General features: G+C 37.3%; 2 protein-coding genes across 5 annotated transcripts; one reads left to right on the forward strand and one right to left on the reverse strand.

Moving 5' to 3' along the window:
• Positions 1 to 247: 247 nt before the first annotated feature.
• LOC106164530 (acid-sensing ion channel 1C) lies at positions 248 to 7954 on the reverse strand. Its single transcript, XM_087010011.1, has 6 exons — positions 6660 to 7954; positions 5806 to 5893; positions 4041 to 4150; positions 3698 to 3796; positions 2847 to 2941; positions 248 to 2340 (listed from the first exon to the last, which is right to left on the reverse strand). The coding sequence occupies exons 1-6, from the start codon at positions 7293 to 7295 to the stop codon at positions 1872 to 1874; spliced, it is 1497 nt and encodes a 498-aa protein (XP_086866137.1). The 5' UTR covers positions 7296 to 7954; the 3' UTR covers positions 248 to 1871.
• Positions 7955 to 11349: 3395 nt separating this feature from the next.
• LOC106164529 (uncharacterized) lies at positions 11350 to 18949 on the forward strand. Of its 4 annotated transcripts, none has more exons than XM_087009393.1 (5): positions 11350 to 12045; positions 15778 to 16119; positions 16333 to 16559; positions 17110 to 17679; positions 17862 to 18949. In XM_087009393.1, the coding sequence occupies exons 1-5, from the start codon at positions 11927 to 11929 to the stop codon at positions 18092 to 18094; spliced, it is 1491 nt and encodes a 496-aa protein (XP_086865519.1). In that variant the 5' UTR covers positions 11350 to 11926; the 3' UTR covers positions 18095 to 18949. The 4 variants fall into 4 exon arrangements, with proteins under 4 accessions (XP_086865519.1, XP_086865520.1, XP_086865522.1 ...); XM_087009394.1 differs by lacking the exon at positions 11350 to 12045 and adding an exon at positions 12174 to 13458; XM_087009396.1 differs by lacking the exon at positions 11350 to 12045 and adding an exon at positions 13507 to 13723.
• Positions 18950 to 19008: the final 59 nt, after the last annotated feature.

Genomic DNA, 19008 nt, shown 5'->3' on the forward strand with positions numbered 1-19008 from the left:
CTTGGGAAGCAGGGGTAACTCGGAAACCACTGTTTTCGGTAAATCAGTAGGACCAAAAGACTGCCGGTACTATTCAATGTATTAGTTTAATATACGGGCAAAGGGACATGTTGTTATATTGTGCAAACAGAAAATGGTTATTTGTTTCACTGTATTTCATTGTTTTGACGCCGCCAGGCAGTATTTTAAAGAAATTTCAAACGTGGATGTTACATTTATTCCAATTATGATTATAATTTACACTGTAGGATTTCAAAACACTTTATTTTCCTATTGAACTAGTGGAATCAAAACAAACACACATACCCTATAGCTAGACGCCTACAAACCATTATCTTCCGTGCCTGACCTACATGTAGAATTCCTTTGGTTTCCTAATATTGCAATTTAAAGATATCAATCGTAGCGCTATATTAAGATCTTTTTTTACTAAACTTTATAAAATTGTCTATGTTTTCCTTAATGTTGTAAACACGCTGCGTGTCTATTTCATCCATTTTCTTCCCTGATAAATTGATTGTGTTAGTTGGACATAAACGACATTCGTTTGGTTGTGACTATGTTGATTTGGTCATAATCCGATTTCCCATAAGCAACTAACCAACTAAAAGACACGCTTTTGCTGTATACAGCATAACATAGTACACAAGTTGAAAATAGGATTTTCTGTTTGTCACTTATAAGTGCATTTGGTTCTGAACAATGTTTAATGTTTTTATTTGCACATTAACATGGGATCCATTCCACCTTCCCATGCATATGATTTGTATCTTATGGCAGACTCACTATGCCAAAGACTTCAACGATCCAAGACTTCAATCCTATATTTACATATGTTCTTGGTTACAAATAATAAAGTAAAAAGATTGAAATTAATATATAAAATCATTTTTATAAATAATAATGAATCTCATGGCAACTGCAAGACACATCAGTATTAAATTTAGGTCACCAATCAATTTAGATTCGTGTTAGAAAAATATGCAGCTTCATCTGTACTAAACTTATTCTTTGGCCCGTCTTCTTTTATTATTTTTTCTTCATACTTAATATACAGTAGAAACCGTGTACTTTAATCATCTACAAGTGCTAAAAAAAATTAATTATGTTGTTATGACGAAGAAAGCAGCTACGATTAGTAATGATACCCCTGTGCTTGTGAAGAGTAGGTGGCAAATTTTGAGGTATATAGATTATAACTAAACAAAGGCAAAGTTTTGTAAGCGAGATTAAAAACCGTAAAAATCGCCCCGAGTCCTTTACTTAATATAAGTAATAGCACACGCACACACACACACAAATATAACCGTCCGTATATTCATTAATATATATTAGAATCAATTACCTTTGTATATGGTTTCTCGAATTAAATAATCTTCATCTCCAATTACAATTGTTAAAATCTAAATATCTTAACAAATGGCTACTTTTTTGTAGGTACGAAAATGTCAGTACTTAAGTACAACCTCTGCAGCGGATTTCTAACCACACCCTCTCGCTGACAGTAGCTGACACAGGATGAAGGGGAAATGGGCGTTATACAAATATTTATGCTGAATCCTTGGATGTCACATGTTATCTTTCAGGGACGGTTGTTTGGCGCATTTGTAACCTTAAGAACACAAGTGCAAAATAAAATTGTTATCCATTAAAGATTTGATTCTTGCTGAGATCCTCAAGTATTCGGTGTGTGATATCCATTTTTTTGTTCTGAAAATGTGCAAAAAAAAAAAAAAAATGGTAGTAGCTGAAGTAGTGTGTTTGCCTTCAAACCTTAAGTGACAAGGGTTTAACTAATTCTACATTCCATATCATTGATACACCTGCTGCATACACCTGTGCAACTGCATTAATTTATTCTTGTCGAGGCACTATTTCCTCCGAAAGGCAACCCATAAACACAAACTGACCGCAAAATCTATTATTTCTGCCGCTGTCATCAAAGTGCTCCCCAGCACCAGGCCCAGCGCGCCACCTATATCTGAAAACAGCGCGAGACCGGAATATGCCGGCTGTTGCTCTATCCCTTGGAAATTCAACTCTTTATAGAATATCTGCAAAATCAAATAATTGTCTCGGAAATAGTCCTCTGTAGTGCCAGGGTAACCGGCCATCAATGCAGCCGTGATAGCGTTTGACATTTTTGAGTGGGAAATGGTATAACCGTAGTGGACTTCTTCACAAGGAACGGGGCACGCGCAGGCTTGCAGGGCAGCCGATGTATTTGCACGTAATTCGTCAAGGCATTCCCACCATTGTGTCGGAGAACATTCTGGAACACCGGGGACATTTATCATGTAGTAAGCTCGGCAGCCACAATTGTCCATTGTAAAATTCAATCTGAAAAAAAAAAATGATTCGTTCCTTTAAACATCAGTTATATCGGCTCTTTTCGCTTTCCATTCCCTAACACAAAGTTATAAACAGTCTTTTAATTATATAGTGATTAAAAATAATATATTCAGTCATTAATATTATGATAATAAGCAGTTAGCAGTCGTTATGTTACTTTTTTCATGCTATGATCCTAAAAACCAACAAAAATTTTGATAAAAAGCTCAGTGTTTTCTGATGCCTTGCATTTTTTCTCCTTTACATCTAATCCCGTTTGTAAGTTACACTTGCACTGAATTAACCATGGCTATTTTTGCATTGGGCATCAGCCATTAACGTGTGCAGTCACGATTACAGATACTAGTGCTCTAGTATCTAAATTCACTTTGTATCATACGTGAAGAGCAACCCCACCTATCCCCAGAACTCAACTTATAATGCGATTTTACGTGAACACAAAGCAGTAAAGAAGCTGAGAAAAATATTTGCTTTGTTAAATTAGAGATACTCACGTGCACTCCGCTATGCAATTCAACGTAGAATACGAATCATAATATGCCAGATTTTTTTCTGCACAATTCCCATATGGAGACGGTAAATTCGTTACCTGCAATAAATGCAATGCATAAAAAATGTGTTTAGGTTTAGGTCTGCCTAAAGTTACCTACAAAGAAAGGGTGGGTTCCTAGAAACTCATTAAACCACTTTTACTAGTTTCTTATACGACCAAAATAACCTCGAAATGTCAGGTCAGAAACCAAATTAATTCCTCTTTTAAAACCGAGCATTCTTCAAATTTCTGTTTGGAAATTGACCTATTTATCCGTTCCAGTGATTAGTAAAGCTACCATATATAAAGTGGAATTGGGCGCGCATTGCATAGGCATCATTCTTACTCCCATATATAGATGTGCTGCACGCGCAATTGCACACTCAGTCAGTGTGCAGTCAGACTGCTAAGAACACAGAAATAAAGCAGAAAATAACTGTTTTAATATTATTTTCGGGAAATACATGTATGAAATGATTTTCTTTGGTATTTCTCTAAGTTATACTTTTTTCAAACTATATGTGATGTCATTGGTTGGGTTTCGTGGCAAAATTTTGACTCTGCATGCATGTTTAAACATTTCACTGAATGAACAGTTTTGATAAATGTAAATATTTTTTCTTCGCTGATTGAGCTACGTGTATTTTAGGGCTTTTGAACAATAATTCATATCTTCTGATCAAAATAAGTCAACACTATAAAATCTAAGCCTACAATGTTATACCTACAATACTAAACTGCACTACACTGTAACATAAGATACCTTAACAAACGATACCATACCATACCATACTAAACTAAACTAAACCATACCTTTGTTTGTGAGATGCCAACACTGATACTCTCTCCAGGAGCAACCTGAAAGCCCAGGTTTTCAATGTACGGGACGTCATCGGGGTGGTGGAGTAGCACCTGGATTTAAGAGAAAAGTCCAAGTGTTACGCTGTCTCTACGCTTACGTTAGCAGTGTGCCAGATAATTGAGATATGTCAGTATGACATATAAAAATTATATAAAAAATCCAAACCCTATCTTTCTATTACTTTTTTCATCTTTGTACCGTTACAAAGAATTTCAAAAAAATTATGGTTATAAATACGTGGCCCCCTTAAGGTGACCTGGAAGGCAAGCGTAAAATTCATGCAAAATAACTCACTGTAAAGCCAGCACTGTGTGTTGTAGCCAGATAATTGTACTGTTCAGCGTTCAAAATTAGTTTAAGTCCAAATGTCGAACCTAAGAGTTCGGTTTTCAGATTGGTGTCACCTGTAAAAAAATTAGTCTACATCTAGTAACCAGAAGAATAATTGTTAACTTCACAAGCTACACAACAGGAAGACTACGTAAATAAAACTCAATTTTTCAAGCTCAAGTGGGTCTACTTTTAGACCAGCTACCAGTTAGCCAGTTGACTTAAATGCTGCAGTAAAGGGGTTGAAATGGCAGTGTATTGATAAACGACCATATACTACTACCACCACATATCAGTTTAAAATATAAAATAGAAATTAATAAAATGTAGAAAAACAGCAGTGTACAGGAATATTTTGAAAGGCGTCTCTTGATGTACAACATAGACAGATTTGCCAAACCTGTTTCCCTGAATCATGCTAAATTATCAAAAAAAAAAAAAAAAAAAAAAAAAAAAGAATATACTGGAGATCACGTGGACAGTGGTGAAGTCACGAGGTTTTATGTCAACGTAGATCAATTACCTTAATGGGTTGTAACGGATTTCTTACATGCAGATATTTATGAAGTGGTTTTATGAAAGTGAAATTCCTATAATGAATTGTTTGCATAAAAGATGTAACTCGCATTGATCCTCATATCACACGTAAACCTGTCAAATCAATTAACTTCAATAAGAAATAGTACATGGACTTTCTTGGCAATATACATTATATGGACACTTTTCATTGACGTGAGCCACGCCACAGAATCGTTATATATAAAGTGGGTACAGAACCACGTCGAACATTTAATTTCATTCTTTTAAAACTGTTCGTGATAACTCAACGAGATACCAGTAATAACTACATTGTGCCACTTCATACCCAGTTCCTAGATTTTGACAGTTACATTTTCAATCAGAATGTCGCGACGTCCCATATCATCACATTCCCTTTATTCAAGTGTGACAGGAATGGTAGTCCTAGGAACGGATGTCAGGGATCGCATATAATTTGTACAGGATAGGTTGGAGTATCGGGATTAGTATATGGGACGTATGTCAGCTGTACAAATTACTGGGGAACGGACTACGTTTCCTAGCGGACTACCATTTCTGTCCCACCTACTGGCACACAACTTCTAATCGAGAAGCACAATAGCGGAGTTCATCTGCTACATCAGCATTACGACCACTTTTTAAAATATTGGCGCCATGCGATTTAAACATGCCATGTTAAAAGCCCTTTCACAGTTTGAAAGAATGGGATAATGATATCGTTAAGGCAGACATCAATCAAAAATTGATGTTGAAATTAGTTTTTATTATTATACACGTATTGGAGGGACATGTATTGAAAACGTGAAGTTTACATTAAGCACAAGAGGGGAAATGACAGACGCGTGATCAATATCGGGTTCCTAGACGTGTTTTGAGACAATAACTCACCCCTGTGTTATAATTGCTTGCTTATGTTAGTTATGAATAAGTTGCCTTCATGCTAAAGGTTTGTTTTATTACTTATGTGGACAGCGTTTACTTACATGTATTTGCTTTATAGAGGTGATTCAGTTCGCAAAGTCGTTTTTAAATTCAACAATAGCGGGTTACGATCGCCATACACAAATAAAATGTAAACAATGAATTCTATAAACACAATAAAATTCTCTAAACTCAACAAAAACCTTGCACTGCTGGCAATACTGATGGACCCCTTCCGTTCATACAAATCAGATTAAGAAGAGCGTACCATGGTTGAACGTGTAGCACACGCCCATCTCCGTGAGGATTCTTGTGAAATTATCCACAGAGCAGGGCTGGGCGTTCCATTCACAGGACTACAAGATAGAAAGAAAAGAAGTTACAACGGGAAACAATGACGACGGGGATAAGATGAGGACTGATATTTTGCTTATTTAAATGTGGTCGAGTGGACGATCTCTGTATGTAATGCAATTTAAGTGTAGTTAAGTGATTGTAAAGGTATTTCAACCATTTACCTTGACAACGTGAATGCGAAAAAGGTAGTAAACTTATATATGTGCTATTCATATGTTGCATATTTCAGGGGCCTACTGCCAGTCGTCCATTTGGACTAAATCTTTTAATTACGCTCTACAAAATGCAATTAATGCTACGTCTCGTTCAGTTTTATAGATATGACGTGTCTGACATCAAAAAGGATTTAGAATTAAATCGTTTAATCATTAACTGTTGAGCTTTTGGTGTCCGTTTCACGATGAAAAACATATATAGCTTATCCAGACCTCCCAAACAGGGATGGAACAGTATTATGCGCAGAGATCGACACCTCGAGCACGGGTGTTGTGTTGTTTTGTGAATTATTTTTTCGGCGGGGGGGGGGGGGGGGGGGGCGTCCTTTTTTGTATGGGTCTTCACTGCTTGCGAGGCCTGTTATTCTCCACTCTAAATGCCACGGTACGACAGTATTGATACAAATAAAGTAAACTAGAAACACGGTGTCATTCCGTGTGGAGAAATCTCTATGCTTGGATAATGAGGTAAAAAAAGGATGTTAAATCTTAAACGAATTGTAATGAACGATGTTAAAAAACAACAAATCGAAATAAATATATTACTTACACCCGGCGCATTAAGCATCGTCGGGGCATCATGCCCGTACTCCGTGATAAACTCGGTCCAGTTATAACTGCTCAGATTCTTCGTAGTGGTCGCTGTAGGTGAGGTAAACAAGTAACCGACGTCAATTTCGCCCGTATGATACAAATTCAGTACGCGCAGTTTGTTATTATTACATATAGTCACAGCGGGGAACGGGATGAAGTCCACGTAATGCAGTTCGATGTTGACGGAGACTGGGTTACTCCAATAATAATCAATGCGATTTTTTAGATGAAAGATCAAGAATCCAAACCCGGTCAACACAAACACAAGCCACATAACTCTGCGGAACCAACCGATTTTGGAGTCCACAACATTCTTGATCCCTAAAATACTAACATTGCTGGCAAACGTTGTCAAAGATTCCCGCACGTTTTCGTTCTCTTCGGTTTCGACGTTTTTCGCACTGTCCTGTGCCTTTGTTGACGATAATGAATGAACTTTAGATTTTTCCATCCAGCTTTTCAACTTAAAAGTTGTATTTGCAGATGACGTGTCTATTTGAGTATTCCTGATGATAGGAGAAATCGCCACATTTTCTGCAAATGCTGAGTACTGGGTATCATACTGGTGGACATCGTCTCCTGGCAAACTCATCTTGAACGTTAAGTTTTCCTTTGACTTTTTAAAAGTTAAAATAAATGACGCATAAGATTTTCTATTCAGTCCCTTCTGTTTTTCACTTACCAGAGATGTACTGGATTAAAAAAGTCAATGATTACCTTTTTGATTTCAGATTGCAAGCTCTTGAACTTGAAATGAACTTGTGGCCGATTGTATAATCCAAACGTTTCTGGAGAATACTTTTCCTTATTCCCTATTTTTCTTTTGTCACAGAAATACAAGGTTATAGTTGAAATGTTCCTGCCAGCTGCTCCAATTCCCTGTTAATTTATTTGTTACCGAAGTCAACGAAATCACCTTTATGCACTTTGCACTGAAATTAATGTCACTTGACTGTTTTCTTGTCACAATACAAATGGCGAAACTCCCAACAGTATTAACCAACAGTGCAGACTCCGCACCTGACAATCGCGATCGATTACGAACCAATGAGCTCCAGCAAGCAGACATACTTGTTGGGGGTAAGTTTTAATTGCTGCTAAATGGGGAGGGATTGGTTACTGTATTGATCGCTTTCCATTAAAGCTGGCCTGAAGCACAAAATATCACTCCAATAGTTTATTGGGCCATCAATTAGCCAGTTTTTGTGACAAATATATGTAAATACTATTTAATAAAAGTCATTCATTAAATCCGTGTAAACGGCAGCAAGCAAAACTCATACATTGTTTATGTCCTATTGCACATAAAGTGATACTGGGTAGTCATATAAAAAAAGGAAAGGTGTCCTTTTTAAGACTTACAGTTTCTTCAAAAGGGGGAAAATAATTAGCCTGTGGGTCACAGCACTATGTTCTTATAATGAAGGAGTCAGAGAGCATATCATAATGAGTAGAATACTGAGGTTATAATGTATGCACAGGCACTTGGGCTACGGGAGCTCGTATTTTTACCGAGCATACCACCACATGATAATATGGAACACTGTTCTCTGCAGGAACTCGTATTATACTAACGTAACTTGTTAGGATAAACACAGAGAGCTGTTGCCTGTAGCTTCCATAATATTTATCCAAAATGTTTGTCCCACCAAGAAATCAATTTCTGTAATGTTGTAATAAAACAAGAAGGAAGACTAATTGTTAGACGCAATTACCCATTTTTGCATTATTTTGAACATTTAATTATAACTTCAGATTCATCTTATTAGTTAATTGTTGTTCACCTTTTTACATGTTGTGATTGTCTAAATTGTTATAAATATTTTCGGGAGGAGTTTTTTTTTCACGCTCCCTTTTCAAAGGCCGATGTTACTGCATAAGTTGACATTTTTGGTATTAGATTAAGGAATAATTTTGATTTCTTTTAAAACCTCAAATCCTGATACATTTCCAGTAACAATTAACTAGATCCCACGATCGTAACATCTATATAAAACATATCCAAATTTCTTTTTTCAGAGGTCGCGAGTTTTACAAGAAATAAAGGGAATGTGTACAAAAACGTGGTATAACGTTTCCTGCGAAGCCCAGGGTGAGCACTAGCACATATTGACGTAGACATATTGTCTGATATCTTAGCTTTTCTCTTATTAGATGAATATCATTTCGTTTGCTGCTTATTACTTACTTAAGATCAATACGTATTAAATATTTCCTTAATGGTTTATTGAACGATCTATAAGTTGCATTACATAGTTAACCATTGAACCGTAAAACAGAGGGAAACATCCTGCAATATCAGTCTCATTAGCGTTAACGATATGCACATTTGAATGTTACCAAAATATTGAACTTTGTAAAAGTTTTTTTCTGTCGCTTTGTATTAATCCCCCACTTCCAGACATTCTGTGACCCCTCCACTGCTGCCAGGGCAGAATTTGACAGATAAGAACTTCACAATAGATTGAAAATCGGATTATGGTCCATTTTCTTTTGGCAATATTGAATTCCAAATGTGCAGTTATAATGTCATCTTGCCAGTGAGGACACTGGTATTATTATTATTATTATTATTATTATTATTATTATTATATGGGCGTCCTCGCATCTGACCACCAGTTTTCGTGAATAAACGGTGAGCTGCAAATAGATTGCTGAGTCTCAAACGCAGATTGAATGTTTAGTCAAATGTTGAACAAGATAGTGACCATGTTATTGTGAAGGATACAAAATAGAAAAACAACACATAATTTTACGCATTCATACTTTGCCAGCTTTGCTTAATGCAAATGGTCTGCGCTGACGTCACCACTGGGCGGCAAACAATAGATTGCTCACCCGCGCATAAAGAGGCTTCCTTAAATTTAGATAGCACGCCAAATAATATCTACTTTTGACGTGTTAAATGAAAACATTGTGAAGATAAACACCTTTTAAACACTTGTTTGTGTTTAAAAGATACCGTTACTCCACACATCGTTATTTACAGCACTCTCTTTTATCAAACTGTCTGACCTGTCAAATGGACGCTTGCGGTAGACGGGACGTGTCTCCAATAAAGCGTATCTTGGGGTGCTGCTGCCAATTGAACCCCCGGTAGCAAGTTCCCTTATCAGATGCTACATGATTTTGTCATACGCTAAGTTGTTAATGGAACTGTCAAGCGTTTCTATTTCTGTTATCACCTATCTGTTTTCACACCTGTTAAATGCCATTAAAACCTTTACAAGTACAATTGATGGTCATTTGCTATATGCTCCTTTAGATACATAGCGGTCATGTTATCTCTGCACCCACTGACTGACACATGCATTAGTATGACTAAAACGATCTACATAATGTAAAAATGATACTCCTCCAAAATGTGTGTTTATTGATTGGTAAACATCAATTAACGAGTCAACTTCAACCTGCGCGAGTGTTGTTGGCAGTGCAAGGTTAACTGCAGAGGAGAGAGCTGTTATTCACATATCTAACAAATCTTTTACAACTTAATTAGTCATTATCTTTCAGCTTTAGAAAATGTCAAAGGTGTCATACAAATGACACCACAAAGCCTGATTATTGATAAAATTTTTTAAAAATATGATTAAGCACGTTTTCAATATTTGTTACCGCTTTATCTTGATCTTGTTGCTGAATCGTTTATCATGAAGTTTTAATTTCCTGCTCTATCCCCTACCCGTCTCTCGCCTCCAAACGGTGAATAGTTCTCATTGTGAAGTAGTTGTCAGATTTCCCGCATATTAGTTATAAATTAGACTCTATTTGCACAAAAAATTGTTAGTCTATCTAAGATAAATCTGCCAACTAAATAATGATGACGTGTTTTGTCCCGCTGTGTCCGCATCCTATAGAGAATAATGTAACAGAGTAACTTGTTGTCGGACCTGTGAGTAGATACACACCCTAGCCATGGAAGGGGGAGGGGGCGTCACCTTATTGTGCCGACCCTAAGCAGCTGGTTCAAAGCTTCATTTAGGTTAGGTATTCGTTTCTAAAGTCATCACAGAATGAAAATAATAAAAAAGCGAGCTATCAAAATATGTGCAAGGGTCGTATTATAGTTACATATTTCTCTGTAAGGCTAACGCACCCGTACTTTAGATAAAACATGAAACACAACGATAGAGAAGAAAAAAGGTAATTAAATTGCGCTTTTATTACATGTAGCAATAGGGATGACCCATCAGAGCATTTATGCATACAAGATCTTTATAAATCCGCTTTTTTCGATGCGTTCCACTTTAAAAAGATTTCAGTTTTCTTTCTATAAAATAGGATTGTTTTCACTAAAATGTGCCCTACTACTTGGGCCGCACATTAATTAATTGCATTGTTCTTCAGTGCGAATCGTGTCATGCCACATCTAAGAAGAAATCCACGAAAATAGATATATGAAAAACTAGCGCAGCCTTAAAAAGGAGAAGATAATAAAAAGAAATTGTAGTAATGAAGCAAGGCAACGTAGTATTTTGTTTCTTTTTTATTTGCATTTATACATATATGTATTGGTAAATGACAGTAGCGTTAGTGACTAAAAGCGACGTACGAACTAATATTACTATACATTAACGTCGGAAACGGGAAGTTGAAGTCACTCTTCAGATATTCTTTCCATGGTTCAAAACACCAAGTCCATTAATTTTATCTGGGGAAGGAAATGACCGGCAGTTTCTTTCAGATATTCCCCGTTACAGCTTTTCTTAGCACGTAACAGAGCACACAGGCGAATAACACAACACGGTGAGATAGGGAAAACACGCCATAAATAAAATCTAACTGAACACGGAGAGAGCAGGAGACAGCACAGGGGAAGATATCTCTTCACTATCATTTTCGTCTGAATTCCCACCATTATCCAGGATGCCGATGGATTTAGCCTAAAATATTTTTCCATTCTTTCATCATAGATGTGTTGCGCAAGCCATTCTCAAACAAGAATAGAGGTAGTCTTCGGATGCCGTAGAGTTGAAATGCTACTAAGACGCGCCTAGCATAGCTATAGTGAGCTGGACCGCCAGGGCCGGCCGTGACCCTCGTCAGCGCGCGGGGTGGCAATGCATCATCCTGGCACTTGATGGATAGAAAACAAGCGGACATTTAGGGCCAATTCGTGAGAGTGGCGTACACACACAGACTAGTAGCATGACGACACGAGACATGCAGCAACAGCAACATTATGGATAAATAACAAAAATGGCATGGTGATATTTTACAACAATGTTTACGAAGAGAAAATATTCAAGGGCCATGGATATGACATTTGGAGAATACTGGTCTATGTCTGGGGTAATGCACGCACTTGTCATTTTGAACCTTCATGCGGCAGCATCACTCGGGTGAGTGTGTTCTCGGATACCGTATTCGGAGAGTACGAAAACATTTTGTTTTCCAGATAAATTATTCTTTGTTTTTTTCTTAGTTATGGGGGGGGGGGGGGTGCAATAGCAAGGCTCCTATATCAGTGGGTGTGGATTGATTTTAGAGTAAAAACGACATCGCAAAAGAGAGAAAAGCGTTCTAACTTTGACCTTACCAGTCACTTGTTAGCAATGAACACTCAGGTTTTCGAAAATATTAAGGAATGCAATTGCAGGAATGTTCTTCATTTGCAATGAGAAACTGCATCCACATTGTTTGTTTTTAAACCACTATTGGCAAGAGCGGTCCGACGGCACAGTCCTCTGTTTAACAATGTCGTTTTGGTCTCTTTTTCACCCCTGTGGAAACTATGAGATCTCATGCCAATCTGCAATTTTGATTGTCGTTGTCAGAAAATGGTTAATGTAGCTGTCACTACAAAATAGGCAGTGAATCCAGCGTGCTCACTGGAGCATCAAAATAATGGCTAAAAATGAACACTGTGCCCATGGGGAAATATTTCACCTTCCCCTATAACAATACAAACACGTGTAGTAACATTTCAGAGGTTAAAGCATTAAAAGCACATTTTTAAATGTAACGCATATATCATATTTTTGTTTGGAAAGGCGGTGGCCATAAAAGTAAAACATTTCGCTTATTCATACAAAGAACGGGAATGGACAAGCCCAGCTACATAACAAAAATTACTTTCTTGATAAAGAATGAGTATACTTGTCAAAATAAACGGACTCCTATAATGGAAACAATGGAGCACAGTATCATTTATATATGTGACAGTTTGAGAATGTTTGCCTTTTGAACTCTGCGTTAATAAAGACACTGAATATTTTTTCTGTAAGAGCAACATATTTGTGGTTTCGCTCGAGGTATTGTTAAATGAACCGTCTCAAAACACGTTAATTACAAAGGTACAATTGTATATTAAAAAGGAATACACTGCCCCTTTTAAGAAAGCGGCAAATATCTTCCCTATTTCAGACCAAATTATACGTTTAGGCTGCTAGGTTAATTGCGAATGCCGCCTTGCTTTGGGCTCATTTCAGCGATAAACATCACAGAGATTTATTAGGAATCGTTCAGGTACCCCGTATTTAAAGTCTTGGACGCGTTTTAAGATGCCTTGTCTTTATTGTTTAGCTATTGCATTTATCTTTCCAACTTGGAATTAAAAAGTTGAGAGGTATTCCATCTCACCCCTTCTTATTACGAACTCTGTGTTTATCTTAATTTGTGATCTGAGACACGCGCTGACCATATTATCTTCCATGCGGTAACTTTTGTTACTACCTGTCTGCTACGTGATTTGACGAACAGAGACGTTTTGTTCTCCATGAAAGGGAGACCGATAAAGTCAGCACCACATCAATGTAAGAAATATGAATAATGATAATGGGTGTTCGCCACGCTAAAATTTGGGGTTGTCCACGTATTTGAGAATGCTACTGTATATACATTATTTAAAATCAGGAAAAGATAGCTTCAGTAGAAACATGGCCTCAGTATTTTATTTAAGTTTAAAAGATAATTTAAAAGTATTTTACTGGGCTTCGAAACACTGTTGCAAGTGATCAAGTTTACTTTGACCTTAGAGCCTACCGGCAGCTGGGTTAAGCCATGGGATATTTGTCCAAGGTTATACAGGGAGTCTATTCAAAAACATAAAAATTACTCCACAATTTAACTTTGAAGTTTCTCGCATGTTTAGGTCTATAGTGCGTGTCTTTACTAGTCATATTAAGCATAACTCACTTCTATTTTGCACGCGAGTATCAATGACAGGCAAAAAAAGTCAAGGAAGAAAACGTGTGTATTTGTAAAAAAAAAAAAAAAAAAAAAAACCGGGATATTGTGGGTAATCTATACCGTAGATAAGAAAAGAGCAGTGTTTGCGGCGTACCGTTTATTTTGTTACAAAACCATGATGATATGTAAGATATTCTTATAATGAAAAAAAAAAAAAAAAAAAAAAAAACAGCACACCTAAGTCTATTTTTTTTCTGGTCGATGAAAGGCAAGGCGACTGGTCGCTGTGATGAATTTGTAATGCGGATCCCCGCTGGATGTCCTTAGTATGAGGCCCTAGCGCCTGAGCTATAGATATCGGACCCAGCAGCAGCCCAGTCAGTCATTTGGCGTCATAAAGACGTCTTGGTGTCGTATCCACCTGTAGCCGTCTAGCAAAAAACCCCATAAACGTTAATCCACACCCTCACAGAATGCCCACATTACGAACTATTTCGATTTAAACTATCCCACAATGTACACAGACCTTCCATACTTTTTAAATGTTCTTATTTTAAGAAGAAAAATTCATTGATTTTATGACATGTGCAGGAGATTATATTATCATTGCGCCTTATCCCGTCGTCTTAGGTGCGTTTTTTGAGCACTGTCACGTGGTGAGTTGAAAATAAATATGACCGTCACCGGCCAAATTTAGAACATCATACTTTTTTATTCTTTTTTGATGCTTTATAGATGCTTAGTGTGTGAACGAGAATATATAAAAATATTAAGGCGCCTTGATGAAATATTTCTAAACCTATGGAAATCGTCTCGGTATGATCTAACGCGTTTTGTGTACCAACACTACGACGACCCTATGATAACTAATTTTCTAACGTCTCCGCTACGGAGTGCTGGTATACCGTTTTCATGACGGAATTTCAAATGTCTGAAAAGCGCCTTTTCATAAAGGCCAATGAAGGTTAATACCTTGCTGTCGTGACTGAATGGGGAGTCGTTGTTTGGGCTATGAAATATTTTTGGAATTCAAACACACTATTTTCTACGTATCCAGGGTTGCATATTATTATTATTATTATTATTATTATTATTATTATTATTATTATTATTATTATTATTATTTGTGCTGGGCAGCTGGGTTGAATTGGTGCGTATTGCTTACACGGAACGACCTCATACCAGTATATAATACATTGTACATGTACCTCGATGCATCAGGGCGCCTAGCAAACTGTACAATAGCCATGATAGATAGATAAAATTATAAAACTAAGGAAGTTTAAGGTGAGCGCTATTCTCTGTGTCCGGTTTGGCCAGTTTAACTGAACTTTACATTGTTTTCATAAATTTGACTCGTTATTGCAGGAAAAAGATGTTGCATTGCCACAAAATTCTCACTTTCTTTAACAGTCTTGCAGCTTCTGCGTAGCACCAACATCTAACTTATTGTAGAAATTTTACTATTTGTCCCTTGTACAGTTCAAGGATAATAGTTCTTTCTTTTCCAAATGTGCACTATAGTAGATGGCCAGGAGAGGCATACAGGTACATTAAGTAGCTACAATACGGAGGAAGAGTGGTGTAGTGCCACATTTTACAACCAATCGCATTTTGCCACCGGCTGCAAAGCGCGTGCTCTCTGGGACAACCAGTCCAGTCCAGTCCAGTCCAGCCCAGGCCACTATAATTTTCTAAGGACCCTTGCACTTCCCCGATGAAAGGTTTATCAATCCCAAAGTTTCAAAGTCATTGTACTAACCCCACCTTTATTTTTAATAACAAAAACAGTGACTTAGATAAAAACCTGGTTGCAAAATGAGTTTGGTTGCAAAATGCAGCTCTAGAGTGGCTATTAATTTGCTCCGTATGCGATGCATGGCCTTTAAATATCAACAACGCTCCGATATGCCTAATGCTTATATATCTTACATACCTTTCAGAATGATTGTGTTTACACCGCCGGGAAAATGCGCTGGAAACTTGTCCCTATCAACGGGTCCCATATGGTTGGAAGAGCCGACGTCTTGTCAGGCACTGGGTGGCGTTCTAGAAGGAAAAGCGGAGAGCGGAGAAACTCGCGGACGGACCCTTTGTTGGATGTCCTTCTGTGAAACTATACGAATTCCCGGAAATGCAGTTTTGCCATCCGCTCCGGGAACTTGCACTTTTGAAACAAAACTTGGTTCAGCGATATTTAACATGCAAGCTGGCACTTGTATCACGCTGGCTGGGCACATTGTACGGACGACGACCTATACCGTAACAAGTTACGTCAACTGCAGGTAAGCATCAGATGAGCTTCATGAACTACCTCCCTTCTTTGACCATAATGAGTTTTTGTCTGCCTGCAAGTTCTTCTGTCTGGTTTATTATTTGTCTTATGTTTTTTCTGTCTGTTTATTTGTTTGCTTGTGTATATATTTCTGAACTTCAGCTTTGTAACTGTCTTAATTTGCATGGGAATTCAAATGAATGGAGACATATGTTCACTCCAGGTTTGATCTCTGCAGAGCAAGCAGAGACAATACTCTGCAATACACCTTCCGTCCAATGAATAACGAGTCTTGTGCGGGACTATCCCCAGATCACGTGAACTTGATGCCTGAAGTGCGATTGGCCACTGTGCCGGGAACATGTGACGTAATGGGAGGAAGTGACGCTGGCGTGACTTTCTATAACAAAATAAATTGCCTGTTTGATTGGTGCCAAATTTCAGAAGGCAGTGAGTGAAATAGTTCATTTTGTTGGATTTTCTATATTAACACTTTTTTAAAAAAGGACGAAGCAAAATACTTAAATAATAACGTATGTTTCGATATACTAGTAGCAGCACCGGCTTTGCATGTATGGTCAAATCGTATTAAGAAGTTAGGCATTTGGCCGAAAAAAATATAATCGTTTTAAGAGAAGTTATAAAATCATTTTATTCAACAATATCTTATAGTAAAATTTTCTCTTTTAGTTTTAATTGCTTTTCATCAGTTTTAAATAAGTTGTAGTAAATTTAACTTTGTTTTTACGTACTTGTCATAATATATTTCTACGTGTAACAGCGCTGGGACGTGTGTAGCGAAGTTTTAAGAAATAAATAATTAGCAAATGTATAAAATATCCATTTTAACGGTTATATATAGCAATTTTTTGCGTAGATACCAAATCTTTCACAACAAGTCCAAAGACAAGACTGTCTTTTATTTGAAAATGAGTGAGAAAGCATTCCATTCTTGTTTTGTTAAAAACTGTTAATATCTTTCTGGGAATACATTTTCTAGGCGATGCAGAGATCAATCTGGATAAGGCTTACATGCTCAGGAAGTTTGGTGACAGGCGTTGTGCCACACCGCGGAACCGAATATATCTCCGGTATTCAAATGGAGCCGATGCCGCCGGGGAATGCAGATCATTAGGAGGGCTTTATATACAAGGTGTAAACATATCTCAGTGTGTCCTTTACCTTTGTAAAGAAGACGATCTTGATAAAAAGGACACAAGACGCTTTGTGTTTAGTGAAATCGACGGCTGTCCGCCCAATACGTACTTCAGTAGAGCCAGCATATGGGCGTCGTCAGCCGAGTGCCGCTCCCTCAGAGGTGTCCCAGAAACTGAGAAGTCAACGCAACTCGTACTATGTACTGTAGATATATGTCAGGCTGTTCTATATAATGGAAGGCAGTTTGTTCCACTACCTGCTAATTCATGTCCAGAGACGTCACTAAGAGCACGGGCTGCGCTGGGCACAGAAGCATCGCGTTGTAGGAGTTTAGGCGGAGAGAGTGAGGGAACTGTGAAAGACACATCCCTCAGGATCTGCTCGTTACAAATATGTCCATGGATACCCTTCGGTAAGTGAAATAATTACAACTGGGTCGTGAAATGAGTGCGTTTTTTAGCATTGTAACACATCTTTAAATTTTCAATCCTATCTTGCATCTTTTTGAACTGATATAGGTGTTGGTTTGAATTCTGTTTCAATTGTATATTATACAGTCTGTTAACTTCCTGAATCATTTTTTCTGTCTTATAGATCTTATATTTTGTCGGCATTCACACAACACCAGTGCATCGAATCCTACAGGAAAGCTGTCCTGTCTTCCATGCGATGCCAACGGAGAGTTTTATGAAGACCCAGCGCTCTGCAGCCGCTACTATGTGTGTGACGGCAACAGAATACAGGACGTGGCAATGCCGTGTGCGCCGGGGACTGCATGGAATCAGACGACAAAGACTTGTGACCATTTAAGGAATGTAAGATGCTAAATCTGTTAGACTTGATAATCATACCTCCTTTATATTTTTTAAAGATATTGTTTTGAAACACTAAATCACGATGACGTAAAAAGTTTCATGTGTTGTTCAACTGTTGTCAAACCTGAGTGTCGATTATATTAAGAAGAAGCCTCAGGTGTGCAGTACCGTAGTGTTTCGTTCATTTGTTCATAATTTGTTTGTGATTACACTGTAAATAAATGTACATGTAGGTGTACTTATTTCATTTAAAATTAATGTTACACTACTGTATATATAAATGTATATCATTTTAGATATGAAGAGAATTTAATATATTCAGAACACATATAAGTTCTTCCATATTGATAAAATGTATATTATAAATGTGATGTATTTTGTAATTTTAATTTTTGCATTTTAATATTTGAGAACTCCCCCCCAACCTTCTACCATCACTCTAGCGCATACCATCGTACATTTGGATTACCAAAAAATGATAATGATAATGATAATGATTAATATGATAAATGATAAAACCAAAGGTCTCAGGTTGTTAAATGTCGGCAGTTGTTATAAATGTAACTTCCAGTAGCAAAGTTATACATATTTATCATCCTTATTCTACTGGATGCCTAACAGCATTCATCCATTCAAGAAAGGATAATACAATACATTTGTATGTAACGTAACGAAATAACGGTATTCTCTAGATGGGGTGATAGGAATGATTTCAAAATATTTGACAGAGAAGAGAAAGAGAACAAGAAAGCTTTGAATGTTATCAAAATTTTAAAAAGCATTTCAAAAGGACAGGCTGTCGCATCTAACACAATGAGTCACTGTTACCCTCTCACGTCAGTATTTACCAAATAAAACGTTTGTGCAGTCCTGGTGTTGGTTTCATTGAATTCTCGGTTTTCTAATAAATTCAGTCTCTTTAAACT

Source organism: Lingula anatina, chromosome 3, assembly GCF_051362555.1.
Source record: "Lingula anatina isolate TDL-2025a chromosome 3, LinAna3.0, whole genome shotgun sequence".
Classification (NCBI taxonomy): domain Eukaryota; kingdom Metazoa; phylum Brachiopoda; class Lingulata; order Lingulida; family Lingulidae; genus Lingula; species Lingula anatina.